Source organism: Cyanistes caeruleus, chromosome 22, assembly GCF_971803275.1.
Source record: "Cyanistes caeruleus chromosome 22, bCyaCae1.hap1.1, whole genome shotgun sequence".
In the NCBI taxonomy this organism is placed as follows: Eukaryota; Metazoa; Chordata; class Aves; order Passeriformes; family Paridae; genus Cyanistes; species Cyanistes caeruleus.
In genome coordinates, this window is record NC_141722.1 from 7,740,407 (window position 1) to 7,765,585 (window position 25,179).

A 25,179-nucleotide genomic window follows, 5' to 3' on the forward strand; every position below is an offset into this window, starting at 1 on the left:
AATTTAATACATTATGAGGTTTAAAAATACATTATACGGTCCATAAATATGACTCGGGCTGCGCAAGAAACGTTCTGAAGGGAGGGAGGAAGGATTCCTAATCCCACCGCCCCTAGGCCTGTATAGGATGGGAATGGCGCGGGCTGGCAGCGAGCGGGAGCCGGGAGCGCGCGGAGCCCGGAGCGGGAGCAGCGCCCGCCGGTCCCGCCCGGTCCCAGCGCGGGGGGCGGGGCCGCCGCTTCCCATTGGCTCCGAGGGCGTAGGCGTGATTTGCATCGCGGGTTCTGATTGGCTGGAGCTGGCGAGGCCCCGCCTCCGCGCGCCGGCGCGGCGCAGGGCTCGGTTCTCAGGGCGGTGCCGCTGCGGCCGGGAACCGTCAGGGGGCGCTGGCGGCGCAGCCGGCTGTGATTGACAGGGCGGGGGCGGGCACACGCGGGCTCCGCGGCGCGCCATTGGCGGACTGTGCGGAGGGGGCGGGGCGGCGCGCGGCGATTGGCGGAGCCGGGGGCGCTCCCCCCGCGGGGCGGGCGCGCGCTCCGGCAGTGCGGGAGCGGCGCTGGGGCGAGCGCGGCGCCCGTTCCTCCCGGCGCGGCCTCGCTCTCCTCCCTCCCCTTTCTCCCCTCCCTCGCCCTTCCCGCTCCATTCCCGGCAGCGGGGGGGTCTCCCGGCCTCGCTGGAGGCGGCGATGGGGATGGCCGGGTTTTTCTCGCTGCGCTGCCGCGCCGGCTGCTGACCCCGCAGCGCCCGCGTCCCGCGGACAGCCCGCGCCAGGTGAGGGGGCTGCGCTGAGGGGCCGCTGCGCCAGCAGGGCCCCGGAGCGGGGCGGGGGTGGGTGGGTGATGCTGTAATGCGGAGGGGGAGGCGGCGATGCCGCCTTGTTCGTCTCTGGGGCCCCGCGGAGGGCTGAGGCCGGGAGCGGGGGCGGATGGACGGACGGACGGACGGATGGATGGATGGATGGATGCATAGCATTGGATATCCTGGAGCTGTCAGGGCAGCGGCGCAAGGGCGTGGGGCCGCGCTCGGCCTTGCCATCTGCCCGATGCCATCTCCTCGTCCCCCGGGACGCTTCCCTCCCTCCCTTCCTCCCATCGCTTCCCTTTCTTCCCTTCCCTTCCTCTCCTTCTTTCTTTTTTCCCCGGCAGCCGCTCCCCGACTTGCCCGAGGCCGCGCTCCGCGCCCTTGTCGGCGCTGGCGGCCGGGCCGGGCCGGGCCGGGCCGGTGCGGCGGGCGCCGCTCGGGAGGGGCCCGGGGCTCTCGGCGGGCCGGGCCCGCCATGTTGGGAGGATGAGGCGGCAATCCCGGAGCCCGGGCGGGGGGCGGCGGGGCCGGGCCTGGCGCTCCGGGGCATCGCCGGAACGGGGGCAGCGCCTGCGGCGGAGAATTCGCCAGAAGCAGATGATGAATTTATGTCTGCTTTCCGGAGTGTAAATGCGCTCATAGCAGATTCTGCGTTCTGAAGGATATCTCTCTTTGCTTCCAGATCCTTTTTAGCTCGGTTCTTTTTGCTGTTGCACAATCCGGTGTTGGTAAATAGCCATGTGTGCATGTGATCGGGTTTCTGTGCCTCGCCAAGTTCTGCAGCGCTGCTCGATCTGGCATCTCCACCTGGTCTCGATATAGCAGAGCGTGTGCGAGTTCAGCTGAGGGATCACACTGTCAGCGCTGCCCGAGCTTCGTGCGGCACCTAAAACTGGCTCTGCTGGGGGCCCCTTGCTCAGAAACCCCCGCTGCCCCAAACAGCTGTTCTGCCGACTTTCCCTGTTCTAATCTCTGCCCTTGTTTTATTTCCTCAGAGCTCTTGCGCTGATGCAGTTACAAACCACTTTTTTGTGTTTCAAGTTTAGCACATTCTTTGATATGCAGATATAACAGTTATCTGGTATATGACTGGTTATCTTAAATAAAAGTGATTCTTCTTTATTTGTGATGTGTGATGAGTTTGGGTGGGTTTTTTTGAATGCAGAGATACAGATTTTGAACATTGTTTTGTAACCACTTTGAGCTTGCTGCAGACTTCTCTGCTTGTATAGATAATAATTTGAATCTAAATCCCTCTTCTGTTGTAACTTCACTTAAATAAATAGCAATGTGTTTGTATTTTGACATTGCATAAAAACTGGTTTGCCAAAACTTTCAAATACATCCAAGTATTCAAGTCTTAATGTTTATTCAAATATTTTTGTGAAAGCCCAGATCTAGTTGAGCCTGTGAAGGGTGATTCATCAACCCAGTTGGGTTTGTCAGCCTGAATACCAATAAACAGACAAGATATTTAGATGATTTTTTTAATGACACTCTTTAATATTAAAATCTCACTGTGTGACTTACAGGATGGGTATCTTTAGTTTCAAATAGGTGTAAAACTAGAATGTAGCATTTGCTTTTTGCTGATGAAACTCTCTAAACAACTCGAATGTCTTCTAGCACCTGTTTTGGAGCCAGTGGTAGATTACCTCAAGGCTCAGCTCCCTTCTTGGTTCCTGGCTGGGTTCAGGCAGACTGAATGTTAAAAGAGACACAGCGAGTAGGCTCCTTCCAAGACATTAGGGACATGATTCATTCTAGCATGGATGGCAGCCTTCTAAGCCTATAATGAACATTCAAAAAAAAAAGTCTTTTATGAATATGATTCTTCTAAATCTGTACCACAGACTGTATTGTATATTTTGATTTTCTCTTTTTCAAGTTATGTTTCCACTCTGTAGTCAGCATTTTGTGGTAGGAAGTGGTACTGCTGGTAAATGTGAACCCTGAAAAGCCAGTTGCAGTTTATTATGTGTAATGCTGTGTAACTTGGGGCTTATTTTGCCTTATTTTACCATTCTGTGTGAGGAGGGCAATGCTGCCTTTATAAATTATTATGACCAGTTAAGGTTACTGGTAAATGGAAAAACCTCTCAAAACTCCCAACAGCTTGAATGTATTGAAAGCTTGGCAAATTAAGTTGGTTTTGGTTAATTTTCTTATTAATGAAAATTAAAACTTGCATAGTGAATTGATATTCAAAACATCTGAAATCCATCTGCAAATACCAGTAGGTGTTTTGCTTACTTTAGCTATGAAAAATCACAGAGTTGAGAACAAAAGAGATTTCAAATTATACCAGATTTAATTTCCTGTCAGCACAAAAGTTAGGGTTGGGAAAAATTGGTAGCTGCAGAAGTCCAGCAGTTAAATTTTTGTGTTGCAGGTGATTTTGTGATCTGTTCTGTGAGAGTCTCTTCACAGTTGTGTTTCAAACAAGTCTGTCATTTAGCTAGTGCATATGGAGTCTCTGGAGGTGTGATTTTCATGCTTTCTTATTGTGAATATGACGTTTAGAGGTACTTGAGAACATATATATGTATATATATTTTAAAGTAGATGATTCTTTCATCCCACTCTGTTTGCCAGCTTCCCAGATATATCTGCAGAAATTAATGCAGTGTTCTGAGAGGTGTTTTTATGAAAACATCAGAAAAAAATTCTTTATGGGACTCCACAGTAAGAAGGGAAAACAAACCCCCTACATTTCATAAACAATATTTTAAGAAGACGTTGGCAGAGTAGATTGTGTCACTGTGAACTTGACAGATGATTAAATAGTATTTCATAAAGAGGAGGCTGTGTGGAACAGCAATCTTTAGGGTCAGTTGTACGAAAGTTGTGGGTTGTGTCTCGTCACTTGGCTCTCAGGTGAGGGCTCAGTTTCTGGTGTCAGGGGCCTGGGAGGGAGGGAGAGCCAAAATCCAGGGTGGGTTCTGGGGGGAAGCAGGTTTTAAGGAAGCTGTGTGTTTGATACTTTGTTCCACACAAAGGCACCTCTGGGCAGGAGGGAGTGAAGCAGTCCCTAGAACAACCCAGAACATCAGGTGAATTCATTCCCAGTACTTTCCTGCTCTATGCTACGTTCCAGATTTTAGTGAAGCTTCTTAAAATTCCTCACTAACCCCGAGCTGGTGGTGTGGCTGTTTCATTAATCATTACTCAACCAGTTTGCTGTACCAGTGACATTGAGTTTCAGTTGGCTTGCTCTTAAAGACATTCTTCAAGTCTGATGAGATACCTCAGGTACCTGCAAAAATAAGAAATGCTTTAAATTGCTTCTACTTGGGGGAGTAATTTAATTTCTGCCCTTACCATGTGATGGCATTAATGAAGTATTGCAGTTTTATTAAAGACTTCTTGTACTGTGGGAAAATGTGTCATAACCTGAATTACGCATGTATAAGTACTTTTACCAAGTGTGGAACTTAACTTTAGAGCTAAAATGCTCCTGCTTTAGACCTGCTAGTAAGTTTTGTACTTCTGTGATCACAGCCCTGAAATGAGCATTTCACTGGGTATGTGGTGTATGGATAACCAGGGAAGATGTCAGGATTTCTGGGTGCATGGTTGAGCAGAGTTGAGTTCTGCCCAGGGTCAGTCAGGTTCCAGATAGAAATGACTGCATTGAGTCAGACTAAGGATTAATCCTACCCTGAATCCTCTCTTCAGCAGTGGCCATAGCAGATATTTAGGATATAAGGATAAATCAAACAGAAATAATGTTTTCTCACTCTAGTCATGCAGGTTCTGTGTGTCTGTGCTATGGAAGCTTTCCTAGCCAAAGGTAGGAGCTTTTTAGTAGGATTTAGTCTTTGAGTGTTACTGCTTTTTGAGGCTGTTAGACTTCAGTACTGACCATCTCCTGTGGCAGTAAATTTAACTTCTCAGTTGTGGACCAGCTGAAAACCTTTCTTCTGATGGAAAAGGCTGGTTGACACCAATACAAACAAACCAATCTTTGTAACCCTGCATTCCAGCACTGTCTCAGACATGCCTTGAAGTTTGGATAGTGGGTGTCAGGGATAGTTTCCTGCAACAAAAGTGCTCCATCATTTAGATGTGGTAGGATTTGAACAAGTCTTTTGATGATGGAGATGAATTTAATGGTGGACATTTACCTGAACATAGATAGTAATATTTACCCTGAAGGCAATAATTCTCGATTCTTCTTCCTTACAGCATGTCCTTTAATCAGTAGATATGTAGTAAGTAGTTGATGAGTTATTTCCTTTGAGAGGAGGACTTTCCCAGGACAGCAAGGGGTTCTTTAAGGGTGCACCCTTTTCTCTGGAGTCATTTGTATTGAAAGTCAGTGAGCTGTGGCCCATGACACTTGAGTTGGTTTTAATATCACTGCTGAAGCATTGTGGCAGCAAGGATTGGCCATGCAAGAACCTGGATATGGGGTATATGGTCATTGCCTCATGATGAAATTTAAGTAGCTGTGTCTTTACTGCTAAAATTATCTTTGTTAGGTTAAGCCTAACACATGTTGTAACCAGATATTTATTTTGGTATTGGCATTCGTACTTTCTGGAAGAAAACCAAGTAATGAAAACAAATATTTGTACACTTCAAAAGATCTACTTCAGGTGACAGAAACTTTTGAATAGGGAGACAGTGAACAGGTACTGAGAAGTGTATTTCCAGTTCTGGCTTTGAAGTGGCACCTTTTGGGGGGAAGGGTGGTGATCTGCAAAGCAGAAATTGCATTTATGAAGTAACTTTGAACCTTCCTAATTTTATCAACATCTTGAATACAATAGCTGTAAATAACTAAATGATGTTTTTCTCCTCAGAAAACACCAACAAGAAGGATAACTTGAAAGGCTCTTGATCACTTTGAATTCCTTGACTGTACTACAAGCAGCCAGGATGTCGGGGGCTTCCGTGAAGGTGGCTGTTCGGGTGCGGCCTTTCAATTCCCGAGAAACCAGCAAAGAATCCAAATGCATCATCCAGATGCAAGGCAATTCAACCAGTAAGTTTATTTTAATCTTGTAAGGGAGTCTTTCTTTTGTTCCCAAACTTCCTACTTAAATATTATCTTCTGTCACACTGAGAACTGTGTACATTATAGCATGTAGAATTAATCTTTTAGTTATTCTGCTTTTCTGAGGCTGTCATTACCTCTGAATGTGACTAAATATTAAGTATCTTGATTTTTATGCAGTTGTTTATGGTGTTTGCTTCTGCTGATCTGAAAATTCTACAGAAAAATTGGAGTACCAAAATGAAAACCTTTTTGTGAACTTCAGTGTTTGGGAATGTCATGTGGGTAGACACATACAGGGATAAATTGCAGACCACCACATGATAATTGCAGGGGTATAAGTCCTGCTTGGATCGGGTGCTTTAGTTCTGCAGTGTGTGCTTTTGGTTAAGAACATAATTTGGGTGAGAAAGCTGAGATGAAAAGGGTATCAAGTTTGATGCTTTTCCAGAGCAGGTGTCTAAATGACAGCAAAATAACAGACATAAAATCATCTTCTCTAACCAATTAGAAGTGTTAAGCTTCCTATATAATTGTTGTGGGTGTAATTTGGAGAATGCTGTTCTGTGGGAAACTGTGTGTGGGCACACCTTGTTTGGTTGTTGGGTTGGTTGTTTTTCGTAGCTGAGGTCAAGGCAGTGTTGACAGCATCTGAGGGAGTGTCGTTCCTCATGTGCAGACCAACAGCTCTGCCCATGAACTGCTCTTCTTGGGGCAGTTTTTCATTGTTAGGTAATCAAGTAGAGCCGTCTTGTCTGCAGCTGTAGGAAGCGACACTGCAAGAGCTCTGAGTTATTTTGCTGTGTGATTACTTGAGTGTTTACTCATGCCTGTTAACACAAAGGAGGTTTCACACAGGCCTCTCCCTTGGTGTTTTTTGCCGAGGTTGTACGTCAGCTTGCTTGTGCTTCTGCAATAGAATTTAAGTCATGGTTGTGGTCAACTTAAATTATATAGTATTTATGGTTTCATTGGAAAAGAGGTGTCAAGAGAGCTTGTTTTTTAGTGTAGAAAGTTCTTATCTTCAGACCTTATGGGCAGTACTACACAAATAAACTTTTTTGGGGTTGAATTTCAAAATTTCCATTTAAGGTAGGGATGGGAGGGGTTTGAAGTAATCTCATATGGAACAGGTGCTTTTGTGCCATCACTGCACCCCAGTGTAGAATGGGGGAGCTGCAGACTTCATTCGAGGACATTTCTTATGGAAATGCCACCAAGCTCTGGGCTCCAGCAGCACCACTGGGTACCTCTGTAAAGCTTTTCTTGCTGGAATTTTAGATACTTAAGGTGTTTGAATTGCAGGAGCCTGTGGAAGCACCTTGTTTGTGGCACAGCAACAAGGGGGAGCAGTCAGTGTCCAGCAGTTTGTTTGGCTGAGTTGGAGCTGTGGCCTGGGCCAGACTCTGGTTCTGTTTCTGAACGCTGGAGCTGCATGACAGTGACACATTTCCAAGAAGCTGCATCAGCTTTCAGAGGGAGAAAAATACTTCAGCTTTATCTAATTGGAAATGTCTTTACAGAAATTACTTCTTTTGCTGTATTTTATACTCTGCAATGTTCTAATCTGCAGCCTTTTATTTGAGTGCTCTGGCTCAGATCAAGCTGGGTGATGTGACAGATGGTCAGGTTTAAGTCATCGGGGCCATTACAGGCTGTGGAAAGGAATCATCAGTTGCAGTAGTTAAACATTGTTACAAACAGTGGGATATTTTTTCCCTGTATTTCCTTCTTAAAGGAGACATAAAAGAAAGGAATGGACAGGGGAGTAGCTTGAACAGAAGAGGATTGTATAATAAAGGATATGAATAAGGCATTGTTTGGTGGGGAAAAAACCAGCAGAAATCTTTTTGCCAAAGAATCTTCCTAACCAAGTTGTGTGACACACAAATTCCAGCTGAAATTCTTCAGGTGGTATGCTTTTGTGCTGCGTGTTAGATTGGGGGGCATAAGTGCCATTCTGCCAAAGATTCTTTCATTTTCACGTTGCTCAGTGTTTTGCAGCCCCAGTTTCATTATTGAACTTCTCATTATTAAGGTCTGAACTTGCTGACTAAAAGCTGAGCACATAAAGTGAAATTAGTGTATCTGAGACTCCTATCTGATGCAGCAATTTGAAAATAAAGGAAATTAAGTAGTAATTCTAGACTAAGGAGTTCCTGCTTTACACCTACAAATGTGCCAGTGAAGTGATCAAGGTTTAGATATCTTGCCTCTGAGAAGGTTATTTTTTCATTTATGCACTGATCAAGTTGACAGGAGGCAAACCTGAGAGGATGGTGATACACTGAGTAGTGACTGTTTTAAGCCTCCAAGACAGTTTAAGTTCCCTTATCTTGGAATTAAAGCCTAATGGACTGTCGTGATACCGGATTGATGAGACATTGTGAAGTCTGATAGCTAAGAAGGGATTTCGACAGTTACTTGAACTTTAAATTCTGTATGTATTGATTGACTGAGCTATTCTGCAAATCCTTTGTGAGTCCTGCGTTTAAACTTTGGTGAAGTCTGAATTTCATAAATGTATTGGCAGACGCTACTGCATTACAGTGAAACTGAGGCAAAGTGCTCAGGATTATGTTAAAAACTCTATAAAGATACAGGTAATTAAATGTATGACAGGCATACTTTATTAATAAATAATTTTAGATTAATGTGTGAGAAAAGGAGTGTTTTTTGACATATATAATGAAGTAGGTTCTTGAAGTCAGAATGCCACCAGGGTTGTTGCCTGACATGCTGCTTTTGTTCGACAGTTTTTGTGTGACTTTGGCTGTTTACAGCTTTGGGGATTGCCTGTCATTCACAGGGTGCTTGCCAGCAAAGCAAAACGTCCCTCTGGGTTAGAAAGCTTATGCTCAATTTTGTTACACAGTTCTTTGCTTTAGGAGCAAAACAGCATAATTTGCTTGTGCACTCCTACAGAATTGACTTGTTATCCTATCTGGCTTTAATGTCATTTCATTCACTTCTAGGAGATCAAGATTCATAGTGGGTCTCTGTCTTTATGATTTCTCACTGTTTAAAAAATGACAATGCAGCTGAATACAGTTCTAGGTATCTTAATCTCCAAAAAAGAGAATTCGTAGTAAGATCTTTAACCCGTAATGTTAAACACACCGTGAGTAATTGGGACTTCTGTTTTTCTGCTGGAAGGATGCAAAATACGGAAATTTTGAAATCAGTACTTGAGACATATTATTTGTCTTTTATTTTTTTTTTTTTTATTTTTTGTTTGCTATTTTGCATCTTGCACTTGAATTGTCAGTCTTTATGTCTTAAATACACATTTCCAAACTGAGATTCTGCAGTTCAGCTGAAGTCGTGTGTGCTGACTGCTTTAAGGGCCTGGAATTTGGTAGAAGGCCAGTGCAGCTCTGATCATATCTATTTGCAGATGGGATCAGTTTGAGTGATACTGCCAGAAGTTCTTCAGTGGACATGGGAGAAGTGGGGGTAGGGGTAATGGAGGAATCTTAGGACAAGTTATAAGGTGTAAAATTCTGCTATTTAAGTTTACTTGGGAATGCAGACTACTTCCCAAAGAAGAGGTAATGTCACCATCAAATTAGTAATTAAGAAACTCCATCAAAACAGTAACTGAGTGGGATTAATTTCAGAAAAGGCCATCTTTTTAAATAATTGTCACTTAGAAGTTATCCTAAGAAACATAAGCTTTGTTTTCAAAAGCACCTGCTAAGCAAGTGATTTCAGTTGGCCAAAATGATGTTTTCATTTGGAGTTGGGTTCTGAAGGGTATATTCTTTACATTACTGAATAGGTGGCTTATCGTGACCAAACTCACAAGTGAATTTGAAATTAATAATTAAAGTATAGATCATGGTTTTCAGCATATCTTGACTGAATATGTTTTATCTTTAATTCCTGCTTTTTCCAATTTTTGTTCAGAAAGGTTTACACCAATGCATCTTGCCCACAATGTATTAATTACTTATTCCTGTCCAGTTAATTAATGAATGTTTTGTTGTGAGTGGGAAAAAGATAGTGCAGTGTAATACATGAAAGCTGAGCTATAGATCTAAGAGTGTTTTGTGTGTCAGTAGTTCTTGTGCTCATTCTAGTACGGGCTTTTCAAATGTAACAAATATAAACAAGGTTGGCAGCTGCTGCCCTGGGTTATTGAGCTGAAAAAAGAAGCTGTTCTGTGCCTAAGCACTCCCCGAGTGTTGTGCTTTTTCTGGTTTGGCTTTTGTTTATTTGAGGGATTTTTTTGTTTTGGTTTGGTTTTTTCGTTGGTTTGGTCGTTTGGTTTGAGTTTTTTTTGTGGAAATGATTTGATAATCTGGCCTGCAAGTAAATAATGCATAAATAAAAACAAATGAAATTGAAGAAGAGGTTCAAACTAGTAGATACAAGACAGCATTTAAATACTAATCACTAGCAAAGAGCCCAGCAGGCTTATTCTTTTAAAAATCTAAATACATGTGTAAAAAACAAAACAAATGAAAAAGGGAAATAAGGAAGTACCCTACTTGGAATGTGTCTCTTGCAATTAATTGTGCACTAGATGAATGAAAGTAGGGTTTAGCACATTGTATGTGCAGGTGACAGAGTGAACCAAAGTTCTCAAACTCTGGTTCATCTGTGATTTCTGTGTGCTCTGGTTTGTCAGAAACGACACCAGTGGAAGGGTGCACTTGCACCGTCTTGGAAGGGCTGAGTGCACCTGGATCCTCAGGTCAGCACTGAAAATTACGTGTTGGGATTTTAACCCAGCAGTAGTCTCTGTGTTTCAGTAATGTTGGCAGGTTCTTATGTGGCTGCTGAAGGTATTGGATGTTTAATAAAAATAGGCCTAGTGGAGTGGTCCCATCTGCCAGCAACAATAGTCCCAGCTGCTGCTGCAGACATATGGCTGTCAGCTTCTCATCCAGGCATCCTTGGCATCAGAAAACCTTGGTAAGACATTCTGGAGTTAATTTGTAGGGGCTGTAGGGTAAAAAAAGGTGTACTTCTTCTAATGGTTGTTCTGTTGTTTGAGGTTTTTTTCTCCCTAAGGTGTATAAACCTCAGTTCTAGACTTACATGTTTAAATTAAAAAAAATCAACAAAAAACAAAAAAAAATTAATACAGAAACATTAAATTATTTTTTATTAAATATTTAATTTACATTAAATAAATATTTCCGTTTTCTTTTGGTTTTTTTCTTTACTTTTTTTTTTTCTTCTAAGATTTGTACTGCTTTATGCAGTTGTTCTGGGGCAAATTAAAAATGACTGGGAAAGCAGGACTGAACTTAAAAGGCTTTTGATTTATTGCGTGTTTGTCTGAATTGATGGTACTTGAAATATAATACAAAAGTCGAAACTATTGAGAGATTCATAGAGTACGGTAACCTCACCAGTAATTCAGCCATCTCTTTCATTGGTATAGTTTTGACTCACAAACTGTCTTATGAAAATAATTTTAGATATCTCAAAAAAATAAGCATATTCCCTTTCTGATGTCTTCTGCCTGCCATAAAGCATTGGTTCTTAAAGCATACAGCTTAGTTTTCTTGTTTGTTTGTTTGTTTTTCCAAGTGTTTCTAATGTTTTCTATTTGTATCTTGCATGATGAGGTTGTCTTGGGAAAATAAACAGCATTGCAGGAATGTCACTTCACCCCTACCCTGATTCTTCTGGTCTGTAAATCCTTGTTAGTGGTGCAAGCTAAATGAATGCTTGTCCAATATGATAATACTGCAGTGCATTTGTGGTGGGTGTGTTATCAAAACAGGCTGTTTATGGGGAGATAAATGGTGTCACATGGAGGATGCCTGAATGGTCTTGTGGTTGAGGTTTGAAAGACAAATCAAAGAGGTCACAATAGCAGAGGTTACCCACACTCTTCTGATGACTGTCCTGTTACCAATATATACATTAGAGTTCCCTGTGTTTTGCAGCATTGGGGATTTCTGTGTCCACAAGTCTCTCTTAGTCACTGTCTCTGAATGCCCTGCAGTATTTACAGCTCATATGTTTTGCTACAAGCCTGGTATATTTTTTTGGAGAAGAAACAAATATGTGGATTTTTTGTGTGCTTGATTTTCCTTCTAAAGCCTTTCTCACGATTAAATAAAAATAGCTTGAAGTGTTAATTCTGCACTGTTAAAAAAAATTTAGAAGGTGACTTTGAGGAGCTGGGGGAAGATGAACATGTAGTGATCTTTAAATGCTAGAGATGCAAATGCTGGTTCTGGAGTGAGACTGTGGGATGATGACTAGGGTGCTCCAGCTGACGTTAAATGCAGTTAGACTACATTGTGTATAGTTACTATGGAACTATAGCAGAGAGGTATTACTAATGAACCCTGAACATTTTGTCAGTGGTGATTCTCCATGTGAAATGCTTCCCCTTCAGAATTAGTGCCCACTGACATAGAACTAGGCCTCTAGAGGTGATTCTTTTTATCAAATGCTTAAATAAACTGCCACCTTTCAGTACGCAAGTAGAAGTAAAGAGAATGCAAATTGTTAATAGGAACTACCTTAAGAATTGGATATTTTCATTCACTACACAGATTCTTCCAGGGACATCCGCTATTAAGAACTGACCAAACTGACTTAATTACTGGCCTGAAATCCCTAAGACCTGACTCCCCAGGATTCCAGTGCTACGTGCTGTTCTCTTAATGTATTGCTGGCATGTGTCTGAAGGTGAAGATGGTCTTAGGAGAGGCCATTGGCTTTTGGCGATGTCAAGTCAGAGGAGCAGGTGAAGGGAGGTCCTGTTTTACCTGTCTTGAGGCAGAAAACAGAGCCCCGAGTTCAGCTGGAGCTGTCAGCCAGCTCCACACACAAACCTGACCCACTGCCTCTGCACTAGGACATTCCCAGGTAATCCATTGACAGTGCAAGTTTGGGAATGGTTTTGGGTCAGCTTTTCAGCCAGGGAGACCAGTCTGGTTCGGCTGGCTCCTGCCTGCTGCAGAGCCTGCTGGCGTGCTGTTCTCCAAGAACACCAGCTGGAGAGCTGGTATTTATAGCTCCTGGATCTAAGAGCAGCTGAGGATGAGAGCGGCTTTCCAGCAGCTTCTGTGAGCGTTGGCATTGCTCTGGTGCTGCTGAGCCTGACTCCCTCCCCCAGCCAACCTTTCTCCCAGTGCAGGGCTGGAATTCCACAGTGGGGAGAGAATCCGGTTGAATTCCAAATGAGCTGTTCTTAGCTTCTACTTGGTTTCCTTCCCTTTTAATGATTTGAAAAATGCAAACAATGCTTTGAAAAGCAAGCACTGCTTCATGGGCTGGAAGTGTCCATTTCCCTTCATTTATCTCTTATAATAACAGCCCTGAAAGTCTTACAAAAGCACTATGGCCATAGATCTGATTGCAGTGTATGCCTAGGAAAGAAGCCTGTATTAAACGTGTCTTTGTGGTGTTATTCACGTTCCAGCAAATAATGCCTGCTCCACCCTGCTCTCTGTAAGGAACATGTTCCCATTGTTGTCATTCTAGTCTACAGATGGTGCAGATATATTTTCCAGACCCATGTTTTTTAAGAGACTCTGTATTTAATGTTAAGTTGGTCTTGTGGAGTCAATTCTGAAAGCCCCAGATTTTTTTCCTTGGATAAATTGTTCATTCAAACATAATAAAACTACTGCTTATATTGATCCAAACAGAGTTTGAGGAAGGCATGGAAATTAATTATTTTGTATTTTTTCCCCGGAAGTTGCCCCTTCCAAAGTTCTGTCGATATCAGAATGATTATTGGAAATGTCTGCTTGTTTCTTTATTAATAATTAAGGAGATCAAAAGTGAAGACAGTGCTTTTCTTGCTGGCTGTTGTCACTGAGTGCTGGCATTTGGTAGGAATGTGTGCTTGAGCTAGTATAATTACGCCACGGGGAGAATTGTTGAGGCTGGTGTGAAGCCTCTCCTCATGAGAAGAAATGTAATTTTATTTCATATGTAGAAATTAAAGAGGTTTTTTCCCCTCAGATTGCCTTGTTATGGTAGCAGTATGGGAATGGCAGATGTTAACGACAAAGCAGGCTGCGTTGCACAAATCTAGGAAGGTCGGTTTTTCCAGTTCCATAGTCGACTTTCATCATAATTGGGTTTCATTTCTGATTAGGAACTGTTTGTTTGTTTTTAAAAACCCCTCAGTGTGTCTGTCCCTTGACCCCCTTGCTAGCCCAGCGTGTGCAGCAGCTGATGGCAGGCGGAGGCGCGGGCAGTGGTGCTGCTGCTGCCGCTGTGAGGGGGGCCGGGCTGCGGGGGCCGCGCTCCGGAGCTCCCCGCGCTGCTCTGAGGGGCGGCCAGGCTGCCGGTGCCGCTCTGAGGGGCGTTCCGGGGTGCCGGGGCCGCTCTGAGGGGCGTTCCGGGGTGCCGGTGCCGCTCTGAGGGGCGGCCAGGCTGCCGGTGCCGCTCTGAGGGGCGTTCCGGGGTGCCGGTGCCGCTCTGAGGGGCGTTCCGGGGTGCCGGTGCCGCTCTGAGGGGCGGCCAGGCTGCCGGTGCCGCTCTGAGGGGCGTTCCGGGGTGCCGGTGCCGCTCTGAGGGGCGTTCCGGGGTGCCGGTGCCGCTCTGAGGGGCGGCCAGGATGCCGGGGCCGCTCTGAGGGGCGTTCCGGGGTGCCGGTGCCGCTCTGAGGGGCGGCCAGGCTGCCGGTGCCGCTCTGAGGGGCGTTCCGGGGTGCCGGTGCCGCTCTGAGGGGCGTTCCGGGGTGCCGGGACTGCTCTGAGGGGCGGCCGGGGTGCCGGTGCCGCGTTCCGGGGCTGGCCCAGCGCCTGGCGGCTGCCAACGGGCCCTGCCGGGTGACTCCACTGCCTTGACTTTGAATGCAGAAGGCAACAGAATAGTTGCAGCTCTTGCCTCTCGAGTGCTTTGCACTCTGTCTCTCTGCTCCAAGAGCTTATTAGAAGGAATTATGTGTTCTCAGCATCCCCAGATACAGAAGTGCAGATAATTTCTAATCTGCCAGATTTGTGACATGCTGAGGAGCATGACTGGGATGAGAACAGATCAGGCTTGGACTGCAAATTCAGTGTCATAATCTGATATGAGTTTGGAATGGTTAAGAAGCACTTCTAGTCATTCTTTGTGCCTGCAAAAATATTTATGTGACTGAGTAGATGGGAATGGAATGAGGGGGCTGATCTTGGCTAAGTTTCCATGTTTTTGTGGATTTTTTTTTTCTCCACTTTGTAGGCTTCCCACTGTCTGTTTACTTGGTTAGTTTTAAAGGAGACTGGAAGTGTAAGTCCAGAAATGAAGGCTTGAAGTCGGAATATGTTTGTGTGTGTTCAGAAAGACAGAATGCTGCTTCCAGTTGGAAATACCCTAGAAAATTTTAACTTTGCATCAGCTCTCAGTTGTGCTCCACACTCTGGTTATAACTGTAAAACAAAGTAATAACTGTAATAACTGTAAAACAAACAAATATTTGACCTGTGCTTTTTGATTTTTAGCCTCAGAAATGAAAATTGGATTATAAGGCAAAAAATTTGGATGTCCAAAATGACAACAGGAACGCAATATAATACAAATTATGAAATGTATGGGTACTATTTCAATAGTGGTCTTTCAAGTATTGCTACAATGTTTGCTAAAATACAAGGGATGAATTTGAGCTCATAGATTTGAAAGGTTGGAAGTATATGTTATTTTTGTGCTAGCTGATAAAGCAGATGGTGGATGGTATAGAAAATGTTAATTAAGGAACAAGTGGGATGGACTGTGGAAATAAAAATGCCAAAAGATGAAGTTGCCTGTTTAAGTAAGGCTATGTTAAAATCCAAATGTTTTGTGGAGATTGCCCTGTTACTGTTGGCAGAGCACATCTAAAAGTATAATTCTTTCATTTACTGTGCTCCTACTTTTTCCTTTTATTCCTCTATACTGTTCTGACTATGTACTTGTCCTGCACAAGGACCAAGCAGTATTTGGTGAATTATATAATTATATTTTTTAGAATTATATAATTCTAAAAAAAAAATTGGATTATTTGGTGTGAAGAAATTTCTTTTAAAACTGTGTGTTTCCTTACCTGTTGGTCGGATATAAAATGTTTGTAGTTACAGGTATCAAAAAGTCCACCAAATGTAAACAGTTAAGTGGCTAAAAAGAATTGTTTAAATTGCTTGAGCTCCAGAGAATATGTGAATTAGTCCTGCTTAAAGAAACTTGGAAGGGTGTGAAGCAGCTCAGCTTGGCTCACAAGAGTAAGGGGAGACTAAGCTTTTAAAATGCGGGCTGTGTCTCTAGGTGGGCATGGCAGTGGGTACTAAATCAGCTGCTTCACGTGGGTACTGCTGCAGAGCTGTTCACACAGTGCACTTTTGTTTATCTCAATTTATGACGTGTAATTACTTTATTTGCATACAAAGGCAGAAAAGATCTAAATATTATTTCTTAAGGAGAAGCTTATTATTCAGAATTTCCAGAAATTCATTATTCAAATAAAGAAAAGTAATAATACAGGCATCTATCTATCTCTCAACCAAATCAATGATTTGTAGAAAATATTTTAATCCCATGAACATTCCCATGCCTTTTGTTTGGCCTTTCATTCCAAAGGAAAATGATATGCATTAACCCCTGCTGTGATTGCTGCTTTGATCCCAGAAGAGGTTTCAGGCACTGCAGCAGAGAAATAGTATCCTCAGCTTGTTTCATCCTCCTCAGCTGGGGGTTCCAGGTGGGACCTGTTTCAGTAGCAGTGGTGTAGCAGACGGCGATTCTGCCAAATAACCCTTCCAGTGTGTCTGGTGCAGAAAGCTTAGCTTGTGGAAAGCTAGAAGATACCCCATGACCTAATAAATTGGCTCTTGGTGGAGCAAGGGGCCTGAAAGAGGGATTTTCTCAGAAACTGGCTAACTCCAGCATTCAGAGCTGCTCTGGTGCCATGCTGATGGTAATTATAGCTGCAGCACAAAGCAGCAGTGTCAGTTTGCAAACAGAAGAGTTAATTGCCACATTGGACCTTTGAAATAGCAGATAAACAAATTTATTCTGTAAGATAAAAAGACTATTAATGAGTTCCTGCTGTGATCGCTTGCCTTATTGCCTTTCTCATTTCCTGAGGCTCTGTAATTAAACCATTAGCGTGTGGACTGTGCGGTGAGGCTGCTGTGGGGAGAAGAGATAGATGACGACCTAGTTCATGATTCACTAAGATAATTCATCTTGGCCTTGCATGGTTTAAAAACCAAACAAAGTAACTGAAAAGCTGTGAGTATTCTTGTGGATATTGGAGAGACTGGAGACAGTCCTCTTTCTGTTTTAATTGTATTTGATTCCTTGTTCAGCGGAAAACAGCAGGTTGAGAAACAGGGTACATAAAATCAGTGTTGTCAACTCAGTCTAATTTCTGCATTGTCATTTCTTTTTTTCCCAGTTTGGCACATGAACTTTTAGGATAAAGCTTACCTGTACTATGAGAAGTCTTTTAAGTTCTTCAGAAGTACCCATTAGCTTGCTTTAAAAGTGGCTAGATTTCATGGGTTTTCTTGGCCCTCCAAAGATGATGCTTGGTGTAATAGATACCTGCAAGTGAGGTCAGTTATTTCAGTTTGAATTCCTGGTTTCTTAGATGTCTCGTTATCTTATAGGTGTTTCAATCACATTATTGCCTGCCTGATCACCGGTTTTAAACCCAGACTACATTAGGCATCACTAATGCTGGCAGCACCCACCTGGTTGCTCTGTTCCCCAGATGAAGAGGCTTTCAGTGCTGGAATCTGTTGAGGTCATAATCTTGTATTTTCTCATCCAGTCAGCTCTGCTGGATTCATTTGTAGACTGAGAATTCTGTGAAAACAATGATTCTGAATATGGAGGATGTAGCCTCTGTGCAAGAAACAGGAATAGGGATGAATAGGCTTGGACCAGAAGCTGAGTGCAGAGGCTGTTGGGATCACAGTGGTGAGGGGCAGCATGCAGAGTTCTGGGCAGCTGGGAGGTTTTCTCTGACCCATTCCTGCTGCAGTGGAAGGTTTTGGCCAGGCAGCTGCATTCCCAACCTCTGACAGAGCTGCTTTCTTGCACATTAAACTCCCTCTCCTGATACATTTCTCAAGATATGTTTTGCAAAAACATGCATCCTATAAAGTGATTTTCAAAATAGCAAGCTGGACATGGAACTCAGTGTGAAGGGCTGAGGAAAGTCTGTAGAAAAAAAAAATTAAAAAAAAATAATAATAACAATGATTTAAAAAGACAAAAAAATAGAGCTAAATTTAATGACTTGCATAAATCACAGAGCTTGAACTTGACTCTTCTCCAATGTGATAGATCAAATTTAGGCTGGAAGCAAGAAAGGGGAGCTAATGGCAAGTTTGTAGTGCCTTTTCAGACACTAAAGTGGAGATTCTATTACTTGTACTGCTTTCTTGGGTGGAAACTTCCAGGTACAAGGATTACGTCTCCCTTACCTTTCAGATCTTTGATGTTAAATATTTAAATGAGAAATTGTGGAGTTGTAGTGGTCTGGAATACACTTCAAAGAGAGAACTAATTTAAGTTTGGGGCAGGGAGTTGTCTTTGGAATTTGTTTTTTGTTCTCTTTAGAACTGGTGGAATAGCGTGAGTGGAGCTGTGCTGCTGTTTGGGCAAAGCTAGTGAAAGGAAGCTAAAGCCATAGATGATTGCTTAGGTTACAGTTTGTTCTGTGTTGATGCCCGTGTTGCTATCCAAAGCCACAAGCAGTTTTTGCAATTTGATACTGTGCTGGTCCATATAATTCATTGGCTTTGCATGTCTGTCAGCTTTTTTAAGGCAAGAATGTCAGCACAAGGTGCATCCAAGTGAAACGGAGTTGGCCACCAGAAATAGAGTAGCAACTGTTGCTATTTGCAATTCAGACAGTGATCTTTTCTCCACACTGTCATTTTGGACAGCAGCCCTACTCAGGAACACAGCATCTGGTAGAGGAATGATTTGATTTTAATGGGGATCCTGTAACCACATTTTCAGAGATTTTGGTGAAACTAGATGCTAAGTTCATGTTTGAAATGGTAAGAGCTGTGGGTGATAGAATTTTTATTCATCACAGAAGGAAAGGGAGGAGCCCTCATATCCCAAAACCTAACTGGCAGAATATGTGAGAAATAAGCATCAGGATGTAAATCATCACCAGGAAGACTGCTGACACCTTTGTATGACTTATTTCCTTGTGGACTTTATTTGCACACATCACAGTTAGTGTCTCACTCCCAGGGGCAAATTGCTGCTTTGGGTGCAGGGGGAGGTGTGTAAATCCAAGGTGGTTTATCTAATACCCTCAGGACTGTGCTTTTTTACAGTCCTACTTACACAGATGGTATTGAAAACAGCTGCTGGAAATAATAGATTTAAGTGTTTCCAGCACTGTAGAATCAAAAAGAAGGAAGCAGTAGAGATTCACTTCTGCAACAAGGGCTCTGCTTATAAATTACCCTCCTTGGAATACAGAAACTACAGGCATTGTGTGTGCCATTACAATGACAGCTGGATCCATTGTGTATTGCTCCCCTACAGGCAAAGGTTATACGAAGCAGTTTTGTTGCTGGGAAGGAAAAACAACTCCAAGTATTAAACCCACAACCTAAAGGTATCTGGAAAGGCTTTTGTTGATTGTGTGGAATACATAGAATTCTGTTAAGCAACAGCATATTCCTCCTAGGAGATCTTTTCTTCTTATTTAAAATGAGTCCAACAGACATAATAGTATTAGGAGGCAGTGAGTGTTGCTTCAGTCTTCCTACTCGTGTGCCATGTGGCAACTTTGAATACTCAGATTCATGGATTGTGGGTCAGCCAGCTTATTGATTATGCTCATAAGTGTCAAGTTAGCTAAGAGTTTGAATTTTATTTCCTGTAGGTATTATCAACCCAAAGAATCCTAAGGAAGCACCAAAGTCCTTCAGCTTTGACTACTCTTATTGGTCCCACACATCGGTAAGTGCTTTTACAAGAAAACCTGGTTTTGTTGTTGCTGTTTGGTTTGATTTAACATTCTCTTCTGTCAGATATTTCTACACAGTCTTTCTCACCCACACTCAGGTTAAAAGTTTGTCATTGTATGTTTTGTTTCCCTGTTTGGGAGAGAGCAGAAAGCTAAAACAACTTGTAAATATTCAAAAGATTACTGAAAATATTCTCCATCAATGTTCTGTTCTAAATATTTTAGGGATGCACATATGCATTGTTGATTCATTTTTCCAGGGGACAAATGATAGTTGCTCAAGATCTTACAATTCAAGGAGATACATGGTCTGGGTTTTGTTGGCATATCTGGAAAAGGCAGCAGAGTGATCCATGTTTCCAATAGCTGCAAAAGCAATAAATTCCTATCCAGCTCCTGTGCCCCACCCTTCTGTGAATCGGTGCTGTGCTCTCACTGACTTCCAGTAATTGTTCTCCAGCAGAACCGTGTTGTTCTGCCACCTCCTCCTCCCCTGCCTTGTTTTCTAAAAGATGTAAAAAGAACAGAGAATGCATTTCTCTAAGATTAATTTTAGTAACTTGGATGCTGAATAAGAATTAATATTTCTGAGTGAATTTGTGGTCAGCGAGACTGTTTTCACAATAAAATACTCACTTCTCTTACTGAGTTTTTCAGAGCAGCCGTGAAAGTTGATTATAGCCCAGTCACAGGAACATTATGAACAGAATGCATGAAAACTAGCAGATAAGCAGCATCAAGGAACAGAAGAGGTCTGATAAAATCTTGATCCCGATGTTAGAATGTTAGCACAGCTAAATTTGTCCAGATTTCAGGAGCAGGTAATGTTAAAATACCACATTGCAGGAAGCAAGAGAATGCTAGATTAACAGTAAGATACACTCACAAACAATGCAGTGACATTGTCATTGTTGTTCTTCTCCATCTTGTTCTGCCTTGGGAAAAATCTCTGTATAAAAATCTCTGTGTAAGAATTTACCTCTTCCTAAAGGATTGGCCCACAAGATAGAAGTATAAAAAACACCAGTTGCTTTTTGAAATCTTACTCAAATGATAGGTGAAGTCTATTTATGCTGTTTTGGTGTCTTTCCAGCCTGAAGATCCCTGCTTTGCATCTCAGAGCCGTGTGTACAATGATATTGGGAAGGAGATGCTCCTGCATGCCTTTGAGGGCTACAATGTGTGCATCTTTGCCTATGGCCAGACTGGAGCTGGGAAATCCTACACCATGATGGGCAAGCAGGAGGAGAGCCAAGCAGGCATCATTCCCCAGGTAGTACCCAGCCCAGAAAGGGAATTTGGTTTTTTACAGCTTCTTGGAGATTCACACTTGTGTTTTCTATTGCAGTAAGAGTTACCAGAACTAAAGCTTGCTGCTAATGCTATGGTACAGAATTATGATACTGCTGAAACCTAGAGCAATTGTTGAGATGCTAGACAAAATAAGGTTGATAGTGATGTAGGACTGAGATGAATTATCTTCCCAGTGAGGCTGTGTGTGGTTGATCCATTAGGTTCATTTTCTTCGGCTGCCCTCATTCTAAAGCCATTTCCATGACATGTCCTGATAGTTACTTGTTACTTCTCAGTAAAGACTCATTTCTGACTTGGGTTTAATCTTTTTCCAGCTATGTGAAGAGCTGTTTGAGAAAATCAATGACAACAGCAATGAGGAAATGTCATATTCTGTAGAGGTGAGTGTAGTTGAGGGATCAAAGAATGTCTGTATGCAGGGACATCAAACTGAGCTTAGGTGCTGGGTTATTGACGTTGCATTATGATGCTGATTTCTTATTAGTTTGGGGTTTTTAATTCTGTTTTTTAAGGCTTTATGTCTTTTCTCTTTTTCATGTTTGAGACAAATGTGAAAGTCTTTCTGTGACTCCTTTTTACCCTCATCATAAAACTAGTATTCCTTTATCTGTGTAGTAATCCTGAAAGAAATGATGGGCTGAAAAGTTAAAGATGCATTTACAGATGTTTTGTGGTTTTTTAGTGATAGCTGTTAGACTGCATGTTTGTTGTCAAATATTATAGCCATGATTTTTAAAATCAAAAGTTGCTTCTGCATACAAGAAAGATCAATTTTTTCCCCTTCTTAAGTTTGCTTTGGTGGTTCATAAGAGAGATTCCTTGGAAGCAGACTCCTTTTACCGTCTGTCTTGTTTGATGCTTGTACTGTGTCATATTAAAGCTGTTAAAATGATTGTGTACTGCAACGTGTAACTCTTCATTACACACCAGTGTTTGCTGAAATGGTTGAAGGATCATATATGTGGATGCAAGGCCAGCAGCTTATGTTAGAGATGTGATGCAGGAGACTTTTGACTCGTGCCTCTGCCAGTGTTTAAGCTGTTAAATCACTAGAGACACCCACCTATAGCTTTCCTGTAGTGGGCTGGGGGAATTTTTACTGCTCTAAAATGCTGTGGAGGAGACCTTCAGAAATACTGAATTTCTGTGAAAATTCCTGTTTGCAGGTGAGTTACATGGAGATTTACTGTGAGAGAGTCAGAGACTTGTTGAACCCGAAGAACAAAGGGAATTTGCGGGTGCGAGAACATCCTCTCCTTGGGCCCTATGTGGAAGATCTGTCCAAGTTAGCAGTCACATCTTACACAGACATTGCAGACCTCATGGATGCTGGGAACAAAGCCAGGTTAGTGACGGGAGTGTGTTATACATTTTTATCACTCTTATGCATTAGCACTTAAAAAAAAACTCTTGTAAGTGAGGAGTATTATTGAAATACACACTGATCAATGTTGAAAAAAAAAAGCTGAAATTGCTTCTGTGTGCTGAACTAGTGCTGCAATTGCTGTGTGGACATTTGAAGATTGTAATTACTTGAGATGAAGTCTAAATAATTATACTGGCATTTACTTCTGCCTTTGCTGTGTACTCTGTCACTATCATAGTATAAAAACCTATGGGAGTAGTCTACTCTTTCCTTAATTCAGGTGGTCAGGACTAAAGCTGGCATTCCAGCTTCAGTTTCTGGTTCATTATTAGTTCATGTCAGCTGTTGGCTCCATTTAACAATGTGTGAGAAAGACTCTCATAAATGCTGCTCAAGTGTTCTTAGATGTACTTATGTTCTTTTATCTTGCATGTAAGATGGACTACTAAGTACACAGATGGAGAAAGCTCTGTTTACACTGTGATGAAGGTGGGAGTAATTCAGGAGTGAAAAAATGAAAGGGTTTGATAATGGTATTGGGTGTGGTTGGGGCTTGGTTACAGGGCAGCGCATCACCCGAGCAGCCTCTTGCTCCCATTTCCCTGCAGCTGCGTTCTCAGCCCTGCAGGTAATTGTCCTTTTTTAAACATGCTCTTGTCTGTTGGTATTTTAGAACTGTGGCAGCCACCAACATGAATGAAACCAGCAGCCGCTCTCATGCTGTGTTTACAATTGTCTTTACTCAGAAGAAACATGACACAGAAACTGACCTTTCCACAGAGAAGGTGTGTTACAGATAAGTGGTTTTCTGACTGTTTTTCACTGGTCTTCCCTGCAGTGACTTCGTAGTTCTGTCCTTGCTCTAATTCACCAAGAGCTAATTCTCCTGTTCATGTGCTTTTTCTCTTCAGGTCAGCAAGATCAGCCTTGTGGATCTGGCTGGGAGTGAGCGAGCTGACTCCACCGGTGCCAAAGGAACCCGCTTAAAGGTGCGGGGCCATGGAGGGGTGCTGGGCAGGGCACAAGCATCACAGGGAGTCTTTGCTGGACAAATAAGAAGTTATAAGTATGGGAAAAATAGTTGCAAACCTGAAGACTGCAGAGATTCGTGGTTGAATAGTTTTAATTACTGTATAATACTGGTTTCTGTTTTCTCAGGAAGGAGCAAATATAAACAAGTCTCTCACAACTCTGGGCAAAGTTATTTCAGCATTAGCTGAAGTGGTAAGTAGAGCATTTCCTTGCCTGTAACAACCTTTGCATAGCTGGTCAAACGGAAACAGTAAAATCTGTGGGGTACAGCGGAATCATTTGCTGTTCTTGGCCTTGCATTCTCAGCCCTATTAGCTGTGTGTATTTTGATAGATGAATAGAGTTGATACAATTCTGTGGGTGTCACACAGGCTGTCAACAGATGGAAACATGGGTTTAACTGTGAAGAAGCCTTGCAAAAGAAGCCTGTTTATGTAGAAGACCTGTTCACATAGCAAGTTTTTAGACCTTCAAGTGCAGTAATTTTATTTTTATTTGAAAGAATAATTTTAGAAAACTTAACTGCAACTTTGTTGTTAAAATTTATAGAAACACCAGTGCAATAATTTGATTCACTGGCTTTCTTTTCAGTCTTAATAATGTCTTAAGTGAGCATATATTGATCCAAACAAAATTATGTGGGTTTAGAAAAGTACTTTGTCTTTTATTTTTGTACTCAATTACTATTAAAAAAAAACCCCAAACAAACAAAACACATAAATGATTGTTGTTCCTTTTAAAAGTGAATCAACACCTTGGACAGGTTGAATATGTGTGGGTTTTAGATAATTTTTTTTCAACTGAAGCAATTCTCAATTATTTGGCTTCTCAGGAAAAGGAAGTATTATCTCACATGGAAACGATGTATAAATGTCTGTTAAGCTCATCCTTCTTCTTCTTCCTTTTTCCTTAATGCTTTCAACTTAGGATAACTGCACCAGCAAGGTATGATGATCTGAGTAGGAGTAGATGTTGGTTTCTTTGCCCAATGTAAGGTTTGGAATGGTGTTAGAACACAGAATTTGAATCTCAGGAAGGTGTTCTTACATGGAAAATCCTTCCTATTTTTCATATTATGTTGTTTCTTTGTAGAGCAAAAAGAAGAAGAAGACAGACTTTATACCCTACAGGGATTCTGTACTAACGTGGCTTCTTCGAGAAAATCTAGGTATGGCTGATTTGTCTGTCTCAATATAAAGAAAGTCTCACTGAATTTCCTGACTGCTTTAACTCATTTAAATTTGTACTGAGTATGAGGTTAAATATCTTTAGTAGCCAAATTTGGGTTGTCATAGTTCCACCTTATGTTAATGCTGTAACTCTTTCCTGTGGTTTTTGTATGTTTCTTAGTACTGTAGAATTTAGTTTGAATTCTGTAATTTATTGAAAACACCGATATTTGGTAGGTAAGTAGTGCCTGGAGTGTGCACTGTAGTTTCATCTAAAATCTTGCCTGTTCCCTATAGGTGGTAACTCCAGAACTGCAATGGTCGCTGCTCTCAGTCCAGCAGATATCAACTACGATGAAACTTTGAGCACTTTAAGGTACTTCCTCTTCCTTTGGGATGGATATGGGTAACTATTTGCTCTAAAGGCCATACTTTGTCCTTTAAACCTTTGGTTTATTATAAGTTTAGTTACCTGTGGGGAAGAAGACTACTGGCAAGAACTTAGTTACCTTAAAGAGGAAGCAGGGGTTTATTGCCTACTCTTCTGACAGACAGCTGCAAGCTAAATGTCTGCTGTGTTGCATATAAGTTGTATATAGGCAGTTCC

General features: G+C 42.3%; 1 protein-coding gene across 14 annotated transcripts in view; it reads left to right on the top strand.

Moving 5' to 3' along the window:
* Nucleotides 1-492: 492 nt before the first annotated feature.
* The window catches only part of KIF1B (kinesin family member 1B), an 80,450-nt gene continuing 55,763 nt past the window's right edge, over nucleotides 493-25,179 (top strand). For 7 of the 14 annotated variants that reach the window (XM_086860847.1, XM_086860856.1, XM_086860851.1 and 4 more), the window contains exons 1-12: nucleotides 493-771; nucleotides 5,610-5,791; nucleotides 19,608-19,684; nucleotides 20,785-20,964; nucleotides 21,320-21,385; nucleotides 22,172-22,350; nucleotides 23,045-23,156; nucleotides 23,283-23,360; nucleotides 23,530-23,595; nucleotides 24,331-24,348; nucleotides 24,496-24,571; nucleotides 24,870-24,948. In XM_086860847.1, the coding sequence (XP_086716973.1) occupies nucleotides 5,686-5,791; nucleotides 19,608-19,684; nucleotides 20,785-20,964; nucleotides 21,320-21,385; nucleotides 22,172-22,350; nucleotides 23,045-23,156; nucleotides 23,283-23,360; nucleotides 23,530-23,595; nucleotides 24,331-24,348; nucleotides 24,496-24,571; nucleotides 24,870-24,948 (1,037 nt within the window). In that variant the 5' untranslated portion in view covers nucleotides 493-771; nucleotides 5,610-5,685. The remainder of the gene's footprint in view (nucleotides 772-5,609; nucleotides 5,792-19,607; nucleotides 19,685-20,784; nucleotides 20,965-21,319; nucleotides 21,386-22,171; nucleotides 22,351-23,044; nucleotides 23,157-23,282; nucleotides 23,361-23,529; nucleotides 23,596-24,330; nucleotides 24,349-24,495; nucleotides 24,572-24,869; nucleotides 24,949-25,179) is intronic. The other 7 variants (XM_086860848.1, XM_086860852.1, XM_086860858.1 and 4 more) reach the window with 1 other exon arrangement.